The sequence below is a fragment of the Ovis canadensis genome, chromosome 21, assembly GCF_042477335.2.
Source record: "Ovis canadensis isolate MfBH-ARS-UI-01 breed Bighorn chromosome 21, ARS-UI_OviCan_v2, whole genome shotgun sequence".
NCBI classification, from domain to species: Eukaryota; Metazoa; Chordata; class Mammalia; order Artiodactyla; family Bovidae; genus Ovis; species Ovis canadensis.
In genome coordinates this window covers 17,775,918-17,793,293 of record NC_091265.1, presented here as the reverse complement: position 1 = coordinate 17,793,293, position 17,376 = coordinate 17,775,918, and the positions used below count along the sequence as shown (strand labels likewise).

The window sequence follows — 17,376 nt, the reverse complement described above, 5'->3', positions numbered from 1 at the left end:
GAGGGAAATGTCAGAATCAAAAACTTTCTCCTCCTGGGAAACTCTGTATAGGGTGTCTAGGTTCATAGCTCTTTATATGCAATTCTACAATCCCCAAAGCTCTAAGAAGTAAAAAGATTGAGAATATAATCATGGCAAACATTTGCTGGCAAAACCAAGCAAACCATTCCGAGGCTATTCTAGTCTTTATTTCCCTCATTTAGTGTGACTATCCATATGTTTCACTGTAGAAACACTGGTATATTTGGTGATAGGTCCTATGCCAGTTTGTGGGATGGGGTGAGTATTTTACATAATATGAAAGACACGTAGTGTATGTCATTTCTAAAATTGCAAAATTTTGCATTCTGAGATCCATCTGGCCCGGAGCATTTGAAGACCAGTATGTCTTCAACAGCATTTCTGTTTTCTTTTTCCACACCGTCTCTTCTCTCCCAGGACAGCCCTTTCCTCCCCACCCAGCCGGGTAGGTTCAGAGTACGGGAGAGAGGGCATTGGCTGGTTGGTAGGAAGCCCTTCGCGTGATGAGGACGTCCTGGGTGGGCATAGAAATCTCCTGCATCTCCCGTGTACCCGGCATGACGTCATTTCTGTGTTGCTTCATGGGCCCCTACAGGGGCTTTTTACCTTTCTGAAAGATGTCCGTGTAAGAGCGGATGCCCGCCGGCCCTGCTGTTTAAGAGGGGGCTTTTGTGTTCTGTCGCAAAGGTGTGAGGAGGACGTCAACGAGTGCGAGCGGGAGGAGTGTGAGAACGGCGGCGCCTGCGTCAACGTGTTCGGCTCCTTCGTGTGCAACTGCACGCCGGGCTACGTGGGCCAGTACTGCGGGCTGCGGCCGGTGGTGGTGCCCAACATCCAGGCCGGGCACGCCTACGTCGGCAGGGAGGAGCTGATCGGCATCGCCGCGGTGCTTCTGGTCATCGTCGCCCTCATCGTCCTCTTCGTCGTCTTCCGCAAGAAGGTCTTCCGCAAGAGCTACTCCCGCAACAACATCACGCTGGTGCAGGACCCCGCCACGGCCGCCTTGCTCCGCAAGAGCAACGGCGTGCCCTTCCGGAGCCTGCGCACCGGGGACGGCCGCCACGCGTACCAGGAGGCCGGGCCCCCACAGGTGCCCGTGCGCCCCATGGCCTACACCCCGTGCTTCCAGGGCGACTCCAGGAGCAACCTGGACAAGATTGGCGATGGGCTGGGCGGCGAGCCCCAGGAGATGACCACCTTCCACCCCGAGTCCCCGCGCATCCTGACGGCCCGGCGGGGCGTGGTGGTGTGCAGCGTGGCCCCCAACCTGCCCGCCGTGTCCCCCTGCCGCTCCGACTGCGACTCCATCCGCAAGAACGGCTGGGACGCGGGCACGGAGAGTGAGTCCGCAGGAGGAATTGGGCAGCATTGCTTTTACTAGTGTTTAGTGGAACTTTGGGAAGGGAGAGCGACCCCAGAGGCACAGAGCTCTCCTTAGGACAGGCCCTGACACCGAAGGTTCACACCAGCTCTGAAATCTTGCTATGGTTCCTCTCCCCATTTACAGATGGGGAAAATGAGGCTTAGGGAACGTACATAAGGTGCCCACAGTCTCGGAGTTCATTAGAGGCTGTTGGTATTCCACCCTGGGGCTGCCAGCCTCTAAAACCCATGCTCTTCTCATAACAACATACTCTTGGCAGTAAACCAAGCAGGGTAGCCATATATGCAATATACAGGAAGTGTGCTCTGGAAGGTCAGAGGGGGGTATTTCCAGTCTTAGGGAGAAGACTTGAGAGGAGCAGAGGAACACTGGAGCTGGACCATGGTGGATTAAAAGTCCAGTAAAAGAAGAGTGTTCCACATAGAAGCCCCCACAAATTCAGAAGGAGAGCAGGTCCTTCTGTTTGGCTGGAATGCAGGGTCCAGGAGACACGCAGGAAATGTGGTCCAGGCCAGATGCTGGTGTTTCCCTCTCCTTTTGGCCTCCTGGAGCAGAATTGTAGGCAAAAGGAAGACCCGCAAGTGCAAAGGCCCTGGGGTGGGAAAGATTTTAGTATATTGAAGAACATAGACAATGTCAATGTAGTTGGAGCTTGGTGAGCAACACTAATGCAGAATTTTAAGCAGGAAAGTAACACAATATAATTTCCATTTTTAAAAGATGGTTCAGACCAATCTGTGGAAAAGAGACTAAGCAGAAAGTAAGTGAGAAGGAAGCAGTTAGTTGGCCTCTATGAACATCTAGGCGAGAGGTAGTGATTGTTTTCCCTGCTCTAGTATCAGTCAGGCAAGCTCTGTTGTATCCTATGACTTTTCATCAGGCCTAGTGGCTTTATATTCAATCAGCAATAACACCCTGGGTGGCTAGAGTTTCCAAAGGCTGGGGACACCGTACTCTGATACATGTTGGAGCAGAAACAGGGGGAGACTGGTTTTAAATGAAGCTAGAAAGCACCTGTAGTCAAGGAGATAAAGTGTTCCTCCATGGAGGAAGGGAGCATGCCTCCTGGTGTCTTTAAGCTTTGGCCACCTCATGAGAAGAGTTGACTCATCGGGAAAGACCCTGATGCTGGGAGGGATTGGGGGCAGGAGGAGAAGGGGATTACTGAGGATGAGATGGCTGGATGGCATCACTGACTCGATGGACGTGAGTTTGAGTGAACTCCGGGAGTTGGTGATGGACAGGGAGGCCTGGCGTGCTGCAATTCATGGGGTCGCAAAGAGTTGGACACGACTGAGCGAATGAACTGAACTGAAGATTTGAGGGGAAATTGTCTGAGAGTGCCTTCTAGAAACAGGAAGCAGCTCAGTTACTATAGGAGACACAGAAGGGGTCTCCTGAGGGGTGTCTGGCTCTGTTGTTTAGGAGGAAGGCAAGGCTAGAAGTAAGAGTTTGGATGCCAGCTATGCTCAAGATGATTGGATCTCTGAGAGTGTGAGTTCACCAAGGGAACAGGAGCAAAGAATATGCTCAATTTGAGCCACTTGCAAATGCCTGCGTGTGCGAGGTAGGCAGGGGCTAGGGCCAGGAAGGGAAACACACACCGGCCACAAAGAGACAGCCGGAAAAGCAGAAAGGGCGGCAAGCAGAAGTTAAGGGTATCAATAAGGTCAGCAGGGTTCAGTCTCATAAAACCATCCAAGACGATACAGTCTTACACAGAAAAAAATAGATATACTATGCTTACCACCGGGATGTTTCTTAGTGATCTCAAGAATGTTTCAGTGAGTTTCAAGACAGAGTCCAGTGTGCAAGGGTTAAGGATGAAGAGATTTGGTGAGAAAACAGAGGCAGCAAAGCCACCACTGCTGTGCACTGAATCGTTTCCTTAAGTCCCATGCTTACCCACACGGGCACCAGTTGGAGGAAGGATGAGTGAAATAACTTGCCTACATTTGATTCCTGGGTTGGGAAGATCCTCTAGAGAAGGGATAGGTACCCACTCCAGTATTCTTGGGCTTCCCTGGTGGCTCAGCCGGTAAAGAATCCACCTGCAATGCGGGAGACCTAGGTTTGATTCCTGGGTCAGGAAGATCCCCTGGAGAAGCGAAAGGCTACCCACTACAGTGTTCTGGCCTGGAGAATTCCATGGACTGTATAGTCCATGGGGTTGCAAAGAGTCAGACACAACTAAGCGACTTTCACTTCACTTCATGAGCAGTAACTAGGAAAGGGAGGGATAGGATTCGAACCTGGTGCATCAGGTTCTTTTACCAAGACTACTCCTGGAACTTTTACAGGAAGGAGGAAGAGGCACAGGAGAGGGAGGGTCTGCTGATGATGGCAGAGAGCCTCTACACGTGCCATTCTAGTGCGCCTCCACTGCTGAGTCCACCGTTAAGGAGACACACTTATACTTCAAGTAGCCACCCTTGGGAGAAGGCAATGGCACCCTACTCCAGTACTCTTGCCTGGAGAATCCCATGGACAGAGGAGTCTGGTAGGCTGCAGTCCATGGGGTCACTAAGAGTCAGACACAACTGAGCAACTTTACTTTGAATGGCAACCCACTCCAGTGTTCTTGACTGGAGAATCCCAGGGACGGGGGAGCCTGGTGGGCTGCCATCTATGGGGTCGCACAGAGTCAGACACGACTGACATGACTTAGCAGCAGCAGCAGTCACCCTTGGATTTTACCCATAAATATATTCTCTCTCAAATTATCTGTAGAGTTAGACTTCACTGTGGCCTTGCTAAATCCTCTGGTTAATTGAAAGCCTCTCTTTTACTTAGCAGTGAAAAATGGGAGGCTTAAATAAATGGAGGAGTACAGAGAGGAGTTTCTGCCCAGCACTGTGCTCACCAGGGTGGGTCACCTGGCATCTCCTCCCTCCCATCAGCTGTGTTCATGGCTGAGCCTGGGCCCACTTTGTGCTTTTCCAAGGCACATCTTATTTTCTGTGGTGTGGCTGCTGACAGGTGAGTTTCTCCCTGGCATCTCTCTCCACTTAGATCAGCTGTTTATCAACTGATTGTTTTGCTGTGGCTCCAGCCTCTGGTGGCAGAGGGCACGCCGCAGTGCCCGTTCCCACCACCACCCCGTGTGGAAGAAACGATGATCCCTCTAGTCACAGAGAAAAATACCCGTTCCTGAAGCACGAGGCCCCTCTCTTGGTGCCGTCACACTCTGTAATGATTGGAAGTTTTCCTGCTAATCAGTTCCCTCCCCCTCCTTCAGAATGTGACAGCTTTATTTCCAGACTCCACCTCAGGCCAAAACTCACGCGGCCCCCTAAAGTATTGTTGAGTTTTTATGGAATACATTTCCTCCTTTGTTAAGCAAGGCAGCGCTAGCTGGTGAGACAGTCTCTGGGCAACTAATTCATTTTTCACTTGACAACTTGGAGATAACGGGTTGTTTTCCATTGCTTCCTTAGTCCATCAAATAAGACAGTAGCCCTATAGTGTGTGTGGCTGTGTGGGTGTCTGTTGGGATGTGTGTGTGCAGGCTGTCTTTGTGCGGCAAAGAAAGGGGAAGTGTGTGGCTAACAGCACATCCACACCACCGACTGCCCTCCTGCCAGAGTGCCACGTGCTGCCATTCCCAAAAAGTGGTGTGACGCTGCCCTCTAGAAGGCAATGCGGAAAACTTCACTCACTCCCCAGAGATGAAGTTTGGAGACCTGTAATGATATTCTTGCCTATAAAATATTTATACCCCTATTTTAAAAATAATCTCACTTAACCTGGTGTTGACACCATGTCGATCCATGCAAATGATTTAAATGAACTCTGAATGGCAAAACCCAGCCCATTCCATCCTCCCTTCACTCCTCACTCAGTCGCTCCCCTTTGAAGACAGAACAGTGACTTTCGGCTGTCAGCTATTTGGAAGCTCATTTGCCAAGGGTTAAGGGTTTCAAATCCATAATGTAAATCTCTTGATTGACAGACCTTTGCCCCCGATGGCACAATCAATTTTCTACTGTGTGGCTAAATTCTTTTCTCTAAGCAGATGAAAGCGCCCCAAGAAGTGAACTCTGGCGGGGGACGGGGCTGGAAATATGCACGAGGTAACCAGAGTCATTTCTGCTTTCTCTCTGGCTGTCCGCGAAGACAAAGGGGTTGATGACCCAGGAGAAGTGACCTGCTTTGCAGGCAGTAATAAAGGCAGCAACTCTGAAGTTCAGTCCCTGAGTTCCTTCCAGTCGGATTCGGGCGACGACAATGGTAAGAATTCCTGGGATTTGTTTCCCCTGGAGGACTATGTTTCCTGTGCTGGCAGCCACTGGTTGAGGGGAGGGTGATGGGACCTGTTTCGTTTCCTGACCTGATCTTGGGCTTCCGCCCATGCTCACAGCTTTTTGGTGAACTCCACTGTTGGGTGTTTTCACAGAAAAAGCAAAGCTCTCATTGAGTTTCCCCAGCTGTGAGCAGGCGCAGAAGGAGACGAGGTTCCCCCAGACCTCCAGTAGTGCGTCCTCTTTGATTTGGGTCATGATGGAACTACCTTATACCAAAGAATGCTCTCTAGCAAACTGCGATTTATTTCCTGTTTTAACTCGAGATGATGTCTTCACTGTTCACTCTCCATCCAGCCTCCGCATTATTAGAAATTCGTTCCGAGGCAAGACCTCCTTCCAGTAGAACCTACTTCCAGAGAGGCGGTGCCTTCATTCAGCTGAGAACCCTTGAGATCGTGTAGGGTCATGAGCTTTTGGCGACTCTAGTAGACATGATACATCTGCTCCTCTGAAACTTGCACATGGACCCCAAATGGTACACCCAGTCCAATGTGGCTCACGAGCCCCGCTGACTCCATAGCCGCCGCCTCCACCACTTACGAGCCCCTGCTTACGGAGAGGGCGTTAATTCTGGACTTGGTCTTCTGACCTGAGGAACCAGGCTTGGAGACTGGGTTGATACCCCCAGGAAGGGGAGGGGAGTAAAAATGGTCATGAAACAGTGAGAATTTACCACATGGTGGTGAACCAAGAATAATTTCCAGTAGTCAACAACAGACAGGCAACCTTATCTTAGTCGATACCTTATGCCATTTTCCCATTTGTCAACAACTGGTAAAAATGGAATTTGTATTAATGTATGTCGTCATTCAACCCTAAACCCTTGCAGAGTGTCTCTTGAGCACTGACTCCAACACTGGGCGTTCTGTACCATAAAGTACAAAATGAAAACAACTCAGTCTTTGCTGTCCCCCACTCCCACCCCACAGGTAAAGATAGAAACAGGGGAGCCCCAAAACCATAACATCAATCAAGGAAGTAAAACAGTCTGCTTTCCCCATCAACTACCCCCAGTCCGTCCCACTTCCTTCCCAAATCCCTGGCCCTCTTGAGAGGTGCAGAAACCGTTGGGCAACAAGCCACGCTGACAACAGACTTCTTCCAGGCTATCTCAGAAGGTCAGAGGCAGGTCTCCAGATCTGTTTGCCTTGGTGTTTACCCCCTTCTTCAGCCCTACCAGAAGAAGAGCTGTCTCTGGTTTGTGTTTCATCTAGAGGCACCCAAGAACATAGTGTTTCCATCTCTGGACAGAAACTCCAGGGACGATGTCTGGTTGACTACTTTCACAGTCTCTGCTTCATGACACACTGGAGTTTTCATGCTTAGCACTCTAGGCTGGTCCATTCTAGCAGGCTTCCTAAAGTGTTAGGAATTTTCTTCCAATTAATATTGTTTTTTCCTCATTCTTGTTCTTTAAATTATGAAAGTATGGTAACACATTTATAGGAGACTTGGAAAAGACAGAACAAAATTACAGATAATTTCACTATATATTACAATTTTTTTAAGTAAATTAAGATTTTTAGTTGGCGTTTTAATATCAAACTCTCAAAAGTTAATGGAATGAATATACTGAAAAGTAGAAGGACCTGAGGGCTTCCTTGGTAGCTTGGATGGTAAAGAATCTGCCTGCAGTGAAGGAGACCTGGGTTGGATCCCTGGGTTGGGAAGAACCCCTGGAGTAGGTGACGGCAACCCAGTCCAGTATTCTTGCCTGGAGCATTCCATGAACAGAGGAGCCTGGCGGGCCGCAGTCCACAGGGTCTCAAAGAGTCAGACACCACTGAGGGACTAACACACACATACACAGTAGGCCTGAAAAGCACAAGGAACCAGTTCAACATAATTAAGATTTATACAGTTTTCACACAATATCAGGGTACAAATTCTATCCAAGTTCCCATGGGCTATAAACTAGGAGACACTGGAATATATCCAGGGACATAAAACAAGGTGCAAAAATTTGATGGTCTAAAGGTATTGAAATCATACAGAATCTGTTCTCTTAATCACTGTGGAATTATGTTAGAAATTAGTATCAAAAGATACTTGAAGATAACCCATATGTTTTTAAGAGTAATATGACATTTACAAAAAGAGATCTTTGACTTAGCCTTCTACCGATTGGTTTAAGCCTGATCACCTCTCCAAAATCTTCTGGTATCATATGCTAAGGCGACCCAGGTGGGCACAGAAATCTCCTCCCCATTTTCTGACTATTTCAGAGGCCAAGCTCCCATCTACACTTTGCGGGTGGGAGCTGGGCCTCGGGTCATCCCAGGCTGCCGGTGGCGCCATCTGAGGGCGCAACCATCAGTCCTGCAAAGGTCATCGTCCATCACTGGCATTTGGCTCGGAGTAGCACGGCTGTCCAGCAAGTAATTATCCCTGGGAATAGTGCAATCTTCCTCGGAGCCTTTGGGAGTTACTGATGAGATATTAGCATGAGCTTATGGAGCCTCTGCCTTCCTAGATTGATTTCCCTGGGCCACGAGGTGTGAGTTTATGGCATGGCAATTCCTGCCAACCATGCCTTTCAGGAGGACTGGCCCTGGATTTGCTGCTGTTTCCCTTCCTCCGAGAATCCCAGGGGATAAGAGTGTCCACTGTGGCCCAGTAGATGGACTGTGGGAAACTCTGGGTATTTGCGTGCTGTACCTTCGTTGCTGCTGTTGAGAGTGCATGTTCAGAAGACATGACTAACCTGAGACTGTCCTTCTCCTCCCTCCTGTCGTCTCTCCTGGCCACAAGCATCCATAGTGACTGTCATTCAGCTTGTCAACAATGTGGTTGACACTATAGAGAATGAAGGTATTTACTGTTTTCTTCTGTAGCATTTCTTTGGGCAACTACCTTTTTAGGAAATACTGCTTCCTTGTTACTTTGAAAAAGGATGATGTTATCTTATTTTTTCAAGTATAGTTGTACAGTATTATGTGTGTTTCAGATGTACAGCATAGTGATTAATGCTTTTTGAAAGTTATACTCCATTTATAGTTATTATAAAATATTGGCTATATTCCCTGGGCTGTATAATACATCCTTGTAGCTTCTTTATTTTGTGAACTAAGGGTGATTTTAATCAGCTGGCAACAGTAAAAAGGTGGTTTCAAATGAGACACTGAATGTCTCTCTCCAAATAAGAGTGAATTTTACAGTTTTGAAAAAAAAATCCAGTTCCTAATTTTTTCAATATGTGAGAGACTCTTTTTACAAAATCCCTTCCCAGAGAAGAAGAGCCACTTAGTTGAAGTCCAGATTAATACTAAGTTCATTCTTACATTCAACATGATTGAGCACCTACCATGAGCTAGGGATATTTAAGAAGTCATTCAAAGCTACAATATTATGGGGGTTGATTTCAATCAAGTAACTTTCATTAGGGACTTAAAACTATTAGGGCCTACTATAGATGGGTTTGTTTGTTTGTTTTGTGAATAACAACAGGGAGAAATAGCATTGTTAAGAGTCATCTAAAATGTCCTGTTGTACCCTCTTCACATGCCTGGGACTGTCAGTTTCACTTCTCCCTTTGTGTTCAAACAGTGTCTGTCATGGATCAAGGACAGAACTTCAACCGAGGTGACACTGCCGCGCCCCCAGCACCAGATGCTCTTATGCGTTAGAAATTTCTGAGTTTGCGCTTACGCTGTCCCTCTCCCTCCATCGTGTCTGAGTGTCTTTGACCTGACTTTTGCATGTTCCAGGAGTCTTGTGTGCCCTGACTTTTGCACGTTCCAGGTGTCTTGTGTGCTCGGCACTAGGGGTGAAAGCCCCGCCCACGTCTCCCTCCCCAAGCCTCTCCCTTGCCCCAGTCATTCATTCATTTGCACGGGTATCTCCCGCCCTCCTGCGGTCCACAGGAAGGCTGGTGCATCTTGCCTCATAGAGCATGTTGCCAGCCTGGCTCTGCACTTAGCCTGCAGCTAGAAAGGGGGAGTGGAGGGGAGAGCCTTCTAGAACTGTGTTTCCACAGCGTGCCCTTGCTCACCAAGGCTTATGCCATGGCTGAGTGGGAGACGCGGCAGCAATCAGGCGTCCTCCTCAGAGCTGCCGCTGCCTGTGCCCCCTGGGCAAGAGCGCGGCTGGGCCTGAGAAGGGCCCTGCAAAAAGCATGGGGCTGCGCCTGGCTTCTTAGCTGTCTCCTGGGCATTGAGAGTTGCATGCCAGGTCCCCTGCCCCCGGCCTTCTGCGCCCTGTGCCCAGCGCCGCCCTGGAGGAAACTAACTGCCCCGGCTTCCCTCTCACAGCCTACCACTGGGACACGTCCGACTGGATGCCCGGCGCCCGCCTGTCTGACATAGAAGAGGTGCCCACCTACGAGAACCAGGAGGGCGCGGCGCCGCCGGGCAGCGCGCGGGGGCTGGAGAGCGACTACTACCTGGGGGGGTACGACGTGGACAGCGAGTACCCGCCGCCGCACGACGACGACTTCCTGGGGCAGGACCCGCTGCCGCCGCCGCTGCCCGAGGACTTCGCGGACCAGTACGACAGCCTGCCGCCCGCGCGGCCCGGCTCGCTGGCCGGCACGCTGAGCCCGGGCTGCCGGAGGCGGCCGCAGTTCCACCCCAGCCAGTACCTCCCTCCGCACGCCTTCCCGCACGAGACGGAAGTGGGGGGCCCGCCCGCTGCCGGCGAGTTCAGTACTTTCGCCGTGAGCGTGAGCCCGGGCGCGGAGGCCGCGGCGGGCCCCGCAGACGGCGCGGCCCTCTCCTTGCACAACTCCCGGGGCCCCTCGTCCTCCGACGTGTCGGCCAGCTGCGGCTTTGACGACCCCGAAGCGGCCGTGAGTGACTATGAGAGCGTCGGGGAGCTCAGCCTCGCCAGCCTCCACATTCCCTTTCTGGAGGCCCAGCAGCAGACCCAGGTGTAGAGGCGGTGCGGAGCCCGCGGGCTGGCACAGTGCGCAGAGACTGGCGCGGCTCGCCGCTCCGTGCAGCAGGCAACGTGGTATTTTCAGCTGGAAACTCCTTCTCAGTACTGTCACGAGCAAGCTCGACACCGCTTGGGTGAAAAGGAAAGGCTCACTCATTGTTTCTGAGAGGTGACCCATCGCCCCGGGCAGCGCGTGCCTGCCTACATGACCCAGCAGGTGCACCGAGTTTTTCAAGGGGGAATCAAGCTCCGCTGTGACGTTAGACGGCCCATCTGTCTGCTTTGTGCAGTGTTGTGCCCTGGGAAGTGTTACAGCGTCGGTCCAGTCCTTGCAGTATTAATAACTGGCAGCAAGCCAAGAGGCTTATGTTGCATATAATTTTGAGCCAATGGGGGGAAGTGAAAATAGTAGTTATGACTGTTGGAAAAGTTAGTCTCTTAGGCAAAAGCAAAGAGGAACGACCATTATTAAATAAGAAAATGGGCTGAAGCCTTTCAAATCAACTTTTTATTTTTTTTAAATAAGCTACCCAATTTTCAGCTATAAAGTTAGGTTTGGGTAACATGTTTAGTATGCTTAATTTTGTTTGTTTGTTTGTGTTAAGCATCCGAAATAATATAGTTATATTTTATGATCATTGAGAAAGATATCAATGAAGAGGAATACTTGAGATATCTGGGTCCCATTTTGTAGGTTGAGGGGAAAGTTAACATTGTGGAAACATTGAAAAGAATGTGATTATCTGTCTTTGTGTTTTCCAGTAAATATTCTTGACTATAACTACAGTTTTAACATTGAGGCAGAAATTGGCATTTGTTCTGAGAATCAGGAAATAAAGAGACAAAAAAGAGGACTATTTTAGTACATTGTTCCCTAGAATGAGAGATATTGAGAGGTTTAAGCAGAATTCACAAATTCAAGGAAAAAAAGAAAATTTAATACTTCCAAAGTTTTCAGCTAGATAATCACAGTTCTTGATAATGCAGATAAAAGGCGTGTGTTTTAAATTGGTGGCATCATCACTATAGATGCAATTTTGTGTTTTTAAAAAAGGAGAAGAAAGATTAGTTATTGTGTATAAATTATAATAGTGTGTGTGTCTGGGCCTATGTACAGATATGTGCTTGCACTCAGTAAGGCTGCTCTTGAGGAAAAGTGACAGGAAGGTTTTAGGATACAACCTGTGTTAAAAATCCTGCCAGCAAGGCTAACCTTCCAATTTCTCTGATCTTGATGATATTAGAGAAACACCAAATGCCATATTTTTTTCCGATTCAGTTAACTTTATTTTGGTATTGCCGTTTATATTAACTTGAAGCAAAACTGAGCTTTTTTAAGGAAGAAGACAAAACAGTATTTTGTTATAATTTTTCAGAACTAAACTCTTATTTGAAAAAAGTATGAAGTTTCATTACACCCTGCCTTTTGGTTCTCCTCTCTTCCAACATGTGGGCTTTGACCTTGAGTTTCCAAAATTGCCAGGAGAATCATCTGACAGGAAATACAGTAACTCGAAGCTTAAAGGTGATGAGCTGAGTAACTTTACTCTTTTGCTTCAATCAGCTCATGGGCACGTGCACAGAGGCCATGGTTAAATGAATGCGTATTTGCACTCTCTGCATATGAGCGAGTCTGTGTCCAGTTTCTGGTGACGTATGGCGTTGCTGTGTCCACTATACTGTCCTGAGTCTGTGTATCACCCATTCAGACGTATTTTTCAGTTGTTTCGGTCATGTTCAATCCACTTCTTTATAGGAGTCAGTGTTTCCAAAAGTTTGTGGTTAAAACAAACAAACAAAAATTCCTTTTCATTCTCAAGCTTCCTGAGTAAACTGTACACTCATACACTTCACAGATTTTTCAGCTTTTCTCATCTTCTTATCTCTTAGTCAGACCTACTCATGGAAACACTATCTGCACCGTGGTCTTGAAATAAATGAATTTCACTAAGGCTGCTTGGGAGAATGAAATCTTTGGTATTTTTCTTATGTAAGAAACCCATTTGCAAGAATCAAAGAGAAAATGACAAACTAATGGTCTAGAATAGAATCGCTGCTACACTTTCTATAATGCAGTGGCGTAAAAAACAATCAAAGTAAAACCAACAATTCATTTCTTGCCCCAGGAAATATTAGAAGGAGATTAATGCCGATGAGCCACTCCAGCTTGCACAGCACACCCTCCAGGCAGAGTGCCTGTGGAGCCCAGTAATGAAGTAATACATAGATCCCAGTGCTGCTGTGAAGTCACCCAAGAAAATTGTGCCCACTCTTGGCTCTGACCTGGATAAAATACCTCTTTCTTCAGGATATCTTCCCCTGGTTTTCTGCAGAGTAGCTCTGTAGCTAAATGTATCCCAGACAAGTGTGTGTTATGTTTTGATCAATTACTTTTAAACACATGTTATCTTTTCCCTTTCTGGATAATTAGCTTTTCCTGTAGATTCTGAAATGGTTTGCAGCCAGGCCAAGATGGAACTAGGTGGGGTGACCAATGATTCAAGAGCTGGAAGGGTCCTTAAGATCTGCTTATCCAACGCCCTTATTTTATCAAGAGAAAACATACCCAGAGAGGGGAAGGGACTCACCCAAGCTCGCACAGGAAGTTGAATAGCTGAACAAGAACTAGAACTCATCCGTTTGACCAGTATTCTTTCTATTACTATTATTCACCACTAACCTGCATGGGGCATGGTATCTGCCTGCTTCTGCTGGAGCTTTTGATTTCACCCCATTCCTGCTGTGGAATATACTACAAGAGAGAACTCATGGAGAGTATTTCTCTGGAAGCCTCATGATCTTAGATTTTTTTTTGCAGCCCCCATAGGAAAGGTGCAGTGACAGAATTCATACATTTCTTTGGACATCTATCAAAACTGCTTTCACCAAATGAATGTTTTCTAAAATGAGGATGGAATGATAGCTATAAAATGGAACTCAAACTGATCAGTAAGTACAGTAAAGCTCTGATTGTATTACCTACCGGGTCCATTTGTTTTTCTTTTTTCTTTCTTCCCAGCCCTACCCCATTCACCCTGATGAACCACATGGGAAAGATTTAAGCCAGTTAGTGTCTTCCCCATACATGTTTTCCTAACCTGTATGTGCTACCTCTGGAAGCCGTTTTCCATAGCCCATTGCAGGCACTTTACCGGTATCGCACACATTCTGATTAGGTTGAGAGTAGCTGAACTAGCGACATTTGTCATACAGTCAGCAGAAGCTCTGGGGCTGTAAAAGATAAAGAAGGTAGGTGTTTAATTTATTTGCTTGCTTCTATGGGGATTTTGTTACTGAGTTTCATTCCATGCCAACTTTCCATGTACTCCTATCCTGCCAGTTCATGAAATGCCATTGTAGAAGACTTAGTGATATGAACAAGTCAAGTCCACGCATTTAAGGTTTATCCTATCAGACAATGGGGGTGAAAACCTAGAGAGGGGATTGATGCATTCCCGGAACTTACCTGGAACCACTCTTGGGAATCATAGCAGATCCTGGGGAAAGAAAGCAAGGAAAACACTGTCGGCCAATTCCTGTTTACTACCCACCCCCACCCACCTGCTGCCCCGCCGATGCCTGAGTCTACACGATCAGCATCAGGGAGATAAGAGGTAAGCAAACCAGATCGTTTAGGACCCAGGGACACCTCCATGGGAGAATTCTGGGAGCTCTGGTGCTCCTTTGGCATGGGTTATCCAGAGAATCGTCTGGTCTCTCCTCTCTGCTGCCCTCCCAGTGCACGGATATTGCTAAAGTGGCTAGGTTTTATGTTTTTTGTTTCTAGCTTCCAATCATGAGAAATGGAGATGTGAAGAGGCATTTCTTTAGCGTCATCATTTTGTGTGGTCTGTGAGAAGGCGGGTTCTGTGTTTTTGCTGGGGTTTGTCCTGCAGCGTTCAACTGCACATTATTCTGGTGGAAATCCACAATGTCTTTAAGCTTCTGGTTGTATAATGCTAGGGTTTAAAGTTGCCATATGTGGATTTGGCATCAGTTAATATTTAGCCAGCTGGCTAAGAGATAGGAAAAGAATAAGATTTTCTTTCCTTATGTAATAATGAAAAGCAATAATTACAAGTATGTAATATTACACAAAGGCCATAATTAGTCTCTTCCAGTGTTTAGAATGCACTCGAGAATCGTAGAGTCATTTGGAGTGTGCTTGGACCCATCAGTATGTGCTGTAGTACCCTTCTGGCAAACAAATACCTGAATTGCTACTATTGAACAATTTTATGAGCCCATACTACTGCATTTCGGGAAATGACAAATGTGTTCAGATGTGTTCAGAAATGGAAGCAGTTCTTTTTAAGCACTGTATCAGAGAGATTGTCATGTAAATTTACCTGTTACAAACAGGCTGGTTTGTAAAAGATGTATGTTTCGGTGTTAAAATGTTTATAAAATTGTATATAATGATTTCAATTTTCCAGGCTTTTGTAGATATACTGTATTTGATGCCTATCAGGATACTTTAATTTGGGGGGTTGAATATAATTCTAAGTCACCCATGCTATTGGTCTGCAAACTATTGAGGTAACTACACACACACACATAAAGCATTTTAGATTTGAAAATGGCATTTTTGAGTCATTTCCAAATGTTCTATAGCCTTTCTTTGGTTCTATTGTTTTCATTTAACTTTCTCTGTTTCCAAGACAATGTTTTTATTGACATTTTAAAAATCGAGTGTGTTTTGCCCAGTTACTAAGTACCTGATTTGTATGCCATTTCAGATTCAGAATGAAGCACATCATTTATTCACACTCACATACACTCACCTCAACTTGCACACACATCACACACCAAACCTTATGCAAAGGGAAAGCTAACACTTAAAGTGGGCCCTGGCCCTTGTGGGAATGAATTGTTTCTGCACATAATGCTGTTGGCAGTATTCAGTCTTGTGTTCTTTTTCTAAAAAAATTAAAGAAAAAAAAGATGACCAAAAAAAACCCACAAAAAAAACGAACAGTGTACAGGTTTGTAACTGCCAAAATTTGATGGTTAAACAAATTTTCAAGTAAAAAGAAAAAAATGAAACTGTCAATCGTGTTGACTTTTTTTTAAGTGTTGCCTTTCATTTGTCTTCAGTTAATTGCTCACATGGCAATTATATTTGTAGGAATAGTAGTTTTCTCAGAAACTTCTTTCTGCCATAAAGAGTTCCACGGGCCCTGGTGCATGCCTACATTGAAATTTGATGTAGCTTCTTACTGGATGCCATTGCCCGTAGGCTTTTTTTTTTCCTGATGGGGATGAAAGCGGTGCTGGATCATTGAGCCTCATCACTGCAGAAATATTTTGTAAATGCATCCCCATGCATTCTAGGCAGCTTTACCAGCAAGCCTCTTCCTAAATAAATAAATCCAAAAACTGGGGGCACAATGAACACCTGAATTTTCCTCCAAAAAGCAGAGCTCTAGACAATTTTGTATACAGACTAAAAGTCAAAATATATACAAGAGAAGTTGAGGAGTGCCAAATTGATCTTCTGAAGAAGTGGCATTACAGGAAGTTAACTTGAGACCAGAAGGGACTACAAAAGGGGCAGCACAGTCCCCACCCCGCCTGGGCGCGGGAGGGCCAGGCCTGCTGTGAGAGCATCCCTGTCTGAGCAGCAGCGGCACAAAGGTGCCTCCTCGGGCACTGAGCGCCCCGGGGCTGGCCCTGCCCGGGATGGAGCGCCAGCGCCGCGCTCCCCTAGCTGGGCTTTCAGTCTCCTGACCAAGTGGGCTACGTTCCTCCAGTTACCTGTCCATCTGTTGCTGGAAGGGGGACCCCTTCCAGGGTCCGAAAGTGGGTCTTGTCTGACACTCAGAAACAAATTGTCCGAGGAGACACACGTGCTGACGAAGCAAGAGCTTTTACTGGGAAAGGGCACCCGGGCGAGAGAAGGAGGGTTGAGGGAACCCGGGAGGACTGCTCTGCCCCGTGGCTTGCAATCTAGGGTATTGTTGTTAGTTTCTGGGTTCTATTTAAACAATCGTTCTGACTCAGAATCCTTTCTGGTGACGCAGGCATCACTCAGCCAAGGTGGATGCCAGCGAGGATTTTGGGAGGTGGTTGGACACATGGTCCTTCTGACCTTTCCTGAACTCTTCTGTTTGGTGGTGACTTACTAGTTCCCTGTTCCTTACCAGAACCTCCTGTCGTAAAACGACTCCTACAAATAGTTACTGTGGCGCCGGCCAGAGCAGGCGGTTTCAGTCAGTGCACTTCCGCTGACGCATCCATGCATTGGTAGGCAGATAAATAATCAGAGGAAAGAGGGGGCACACCGATTTGCTAGCTTTGCCCACTTCCATGGTATTGATGCCAACAACTTAGCCTCCGGGCACTGGTGGTGAATCAGAGACACAGTTTTGGGTGAAGCAGAAAACAATAGCTTTATTGCTTTGCGAGGCAAAGGAGGTCGCATGGGCTTATGCCTTCCAAACTGTATGTCTGGGATTTGGTGAGGAGTTTTACAGCAATGGTTCAAGGATAGGGTTGCTGATAAGGATCAGAGTGTGTTTGGGGCCTGCCGTCCTTTAATCTGGTCTCAGGTGGTCTGTTGATGAGCTTCTGTGATTCCCAAGTTATCCATCTGTGACCTTCTCTCTGGAATGAAGAATGCTTCATCAGGTAGCTAGCATCTTCCATTCCTTGGGGGTTTTAGTTCTACAGAAGAGCTCAGAGACAGTGCGTTCTTCCCTTCAGGTGGAACCAGGATCCTGCCCCAAGGCTACACTATTATTTCTTGATCGCTACTCCTCTGTCTCTGCATCCCTTCCCTTGCCAGATTAA

General features: G+C 47.2%; 1 protein-coding gene across 1 annotated transcript in view; it reads left to right on the top strand.

Annotated features, from left to right (window-relative positions):
• FAT3 (FAT atypical cadherin 3) overlaps positions 1-13,568 on the top strand; it is an 813,871-nt gene extending 800,303 nt beyond the window's left edge. Inside the window, exons 24-28 of the mRNA XM_069566576.1 lie at positions 709-1,361; positions 5,522-5,635; positions 8,461-8,520; positions 9,256-9,291; positions 9,960-13,568. Of these exons, the coding sequence (XP_069422677.1) occupies positions 709-1,361; positions 5,522-5,635; positions 8,461-8,520; positions 9,256-9,291; positions 9,960-10,582 (1,486 nt within the window). The 3' untranslated portion in view covers positions 10,583-13,568. The remainder of the gene's footprint in view (positions 1-708; positions 1,362-5,521; positions 5,636-8,460; positions 8,521-9,255; positions 9,292-9,959) is intronic.
• Positions 13,569-17,376: the final 3,808 nt, after the last annotated feature.